At 65.4% G+C, this 3,160-nt stretch overlaps 1 protein-coding gene across 5 annotated transcripts in view; it reads right to left on the bottom strand.

Moving 5' to 3' along the window:
- The window catches only part of VAV2 (vav guanine nucleotide exchange factor 2), a gene marked incomplete at its 5' end in the record, with an annotated part of 186,799 nt that overhangs the window by 37,851 nt on the left and 145,788 nt on the right, over positions 1 to 3,160 (bottom strand). For all 5 annotated transcript variants that reach the window (XM_027766642.1, XM_027766645.1, XM_027766643.1 and 2 more), the window contains 2 exon segments: positions 220 to 306; positions 2,830 to 2,898. In XM_027766642.1, the coding sequence (XP_027622443.1) occupies positions 220 to 306; positions 2,830 to 2,898 (156 nt within the window).

Genomic DNA, 3,160 nt, shown 5'->3' with positions numbered 1-3,160 from the left:
TTGGCCGGGGCAGGGTCGGCTGGGGCGGGCACAGGAGCTCAGTCACCAGGACTTGCACCCAGACTCGGGGGCTGCAGGGTACCACTCTCTCGCCAGGCAGCCTGGGCTCGCAGCGCGGACAGTGTGGGGACAGTGTGCACAGCCTCCCGCGCGCTCAGCCCGGGGCCTGACGCAGGTCCTGGTCAGCCTCTGCGGTCGAGGCGGGGTTCTCACACTTACCAGGTTCTCGATCGAACTCTGGAACTCGCTGATCTTCTTCAAGGTCTCCTTGTCCCGTTTCACCTCGTTGATATACATGGCCAGGTCCTGGGGAGCAGAGGGGGGTCAGTGGCCGTGCCAGGAGGGCTGCTGGTGCCCGCCACGTCCAGGGCCTGGCGTTTTCATAGCTCCTTCCTCTGCCCTCCACCCTGCCATGGTGGCCAGCCCTCAAGGCACCGAGTGGGGGGCACCGAGCCGCAGGGCAGGTGGGTCACATGGGGGGTGACACGCCGACCACAGCCACACACCTCAGGGGATGCCGCCAGGAGCCTAGCTCCCCTGTTCTACCCCAGAATATGATCCCTTCGACGCAAGAAAGAACAGCCAGCTAGACTGAACCCGCCACAGCTCTGCTGCCAGGGAGTCCTGCCGCTGCCCAGCCCGCACCACCTCTGGAGCCTGCACAGGAGCCCAGCAAGCCCCGAGCCAGGAGCCAGGACTGGGAATCCTCACTTTCTAGAGCTGCTCCACCACACTGCAACTCTGCTTCTGGCCACCAGGGGGCAGTGTCCCTCCAATGCAGACAAGGCACCCAGCGCCCGCCAACAGTATGGGCCTCACTGTCAGGCTCCAGGCTGGCCAGAGCCAGGCCAGTCCCAGCGGTCCCACCTCCCCTGCCCTCCCTTGCTCCCCGGAGACCTCACTGTCCACACTCCCAGCCTCGGCTCCCAGGGGACGGGACCCCCCGAGGGAAGCATGGCACATGTTCTGTGAAGTGTGTTTTTCTTTCTTTCCACTTGCCTAGACAGTAGGACCCACCGGCAGGGACAGGACTCAGACCTGCGGCAGAAACCGCTACAAAACGGGGGCCCTGCCAGGCTGTCGACACCGACCTCAGCTCACACCTGGCTCAGGGCCTGGCATAAAGTGGGAACAGACAGACGCTGGCCAGACGGACGCACACAGGAAGGTCCTGCTGCGGCACCCGGCGGGGATGAGTGGTGGGGCAGGGAGCTACGACCACAACTCCCAGGGGACAAGTCGCAGGTCCACAGAGCAGGGCGGCTGACCAACAGAACTGACGGGAGCGAGCGCTGTGTCCCCGGGGAAGTGGGGCTGGAGCACAGGGACCACACACGGGTGCTGCACGAGGGACTCCCATACCAAAAACAGGCGGGAGACTTTGACGGTCCCTTCCCGCCCAAGGGCCGACAGTGCAGCCTAACGGCGCTCACGAGCGTGGACTACGTCTGGGAGTCGGCGCCGTGAGCTCCCCCGCAGGACACGTCCCACCAGGGACCCAGGCTGCCTGCAGGGGTGTGAAGCCAAGGGCCCAGGGTGCACCTGCCGACCCCAAGCCAAGATGGACTCCAGATGGACCTGGGTTGCCCCCACACAGGGGCTCCCCGCAAACAGGCTGGAGCAGGTGCCTGGGGGAGGAGAGGTGAACCGAGGGCACAGGACCCGCAGCTGAGCCTCCCACCAACCCAGCCAACCCGAGCTGACCTGCCTGGACCTGCCTGCTGCCTGCCCTCACGGAGGGAGGCCTCTGCTCACCGAACACTTCCTGGGCTCTGCCCAGTGTGGCCAGGACCAGAAGGTCCCTGCCTGGCCTGCCTCCTTCACCCCCGCACAAGAACGCCACTTTTCAGAACAAGGTGTCCCCAAGAGCACAAGGCTGCTCGGAGCAGCTCAGCCACACTGCTGAGAGCGGGTCCCAGGGGCAGCTGCTGGGGAAACAGGAGGCGCCCCTCCCACCAGGAAAGAGCTTGTTACAAGGAGGGGGCTCAAAGTGCAGAGGTCAGATGTCAAGACCAGGCAGAGGGGGAGCAGGGGGCCCTGTGCCAGGGAGGGACTGGCATAAACGAGGCTGTGCAGAGCCTGGAGCATTATAGAGAAAAGCCGGCCCACAGGGAGCAAACCAGGGGACACTCCTCCCTGGACAGGTCGCACTCACTGCAAAGACCAAGGATGCGCGAGTTCAGGGAGGAGGAGCCCAAGCAAATTCCGGGCGGGAAGGGACAGGGTGTGGTCAGGAGCCTGGGCGTGGTCAGGCCTGCCCACAATCCGGGGTGTCCGTGCAAACACAGCTGCAAAGTCAGGTGCAGTGCCCTGAGGGAGGCCTTGCGTGCCAGGGCGGGGAGCCCATGCCTGGCTCAGGGCAGAGACAGCACAGGCGACTCCTGAGCAGAGCAGAGACTGGCTGAGCTTACCCGCACGACGGGAAGAGGACAGTGTGGTTGGCTGGGGCCCTCGGAACAGAGGGCCATCGAGGCAGGCAGCAGAGGGGACGGGCTGGGAGAGGCAAGGCCAGGTGGCCCAGGGTACAGCCAGTATGTGCGTGTGCGTGTAGGGGCTTGGGTGGGGAGGGGACTGCTCGCTGATGGCCCCGGGAGAGGCCAGAAAGCAGGAGTGGGGGCTCAGGAGTCTGCTGTTGCCAGGACGGGGACCAGGACGCCTGGGCACATGCCGGTCTGAGCACCTCCCCCCACGGTGACACCCACCCTGGCCCTGCTCTTGCTACCCAGGAAAAAGCCAAGGTGACAACTGTGGCATCCCGGCCACTGGTGTCTGGAACATGGGCATGCTCAGCCTCACGCCTGGCTCTCTCTGCCTCGTCTCCCTGCCCACCTGCATGGCCTCCAGTGCCTCTTTGAGCTGCTGCCTCTCAGGCCGGTCGGTGGAATGGCTCAGGAGCTCCTGGAAGGGGGAGAGGGAGCTGCACGTCACCACTGCGGGGTCCCACACCCCCTCCCCGGTACAGGCTGTGCACACAGACCGCGGTCCTCAGGACAAAGCCCCCCCGCCCAGGCCCAACCCTGAGGAGGCTGGAGCAAGGAGTGCACCCCACTTCTCGGTAGGGTGTTCCCTGGGCCTGCGACTAATGGGGGTTGCCAGGAGAGACATGGCAGGAAAAGGCCCTCGAAAACCACTGCCCCCCCCCCCCCCCCTCCTCCGCTCC

The sequence above is a fragment of the Tupaia chinensis genome, unplaced genomic scaffold (genome assembly GCF_000334495.1).
Source record: "Tupaia chinensis unplaced genomic scaffold, TupChi_1.0 Scaffold143602_1, whole genome shotgun sequence".
NCBI classification, from domain to species: domain Eukaryota; kingdom Metazoa; phylum Chordata; class Mammalia; order Scandentia; family Tupaiidae; genus Tupaia; species Tupaia belangeri.
The sequence above is the reverse complement of the archived record's forward strand: the minus strand, read 5'-3'. Positions and strand labels throughout refer to the sequence as shown.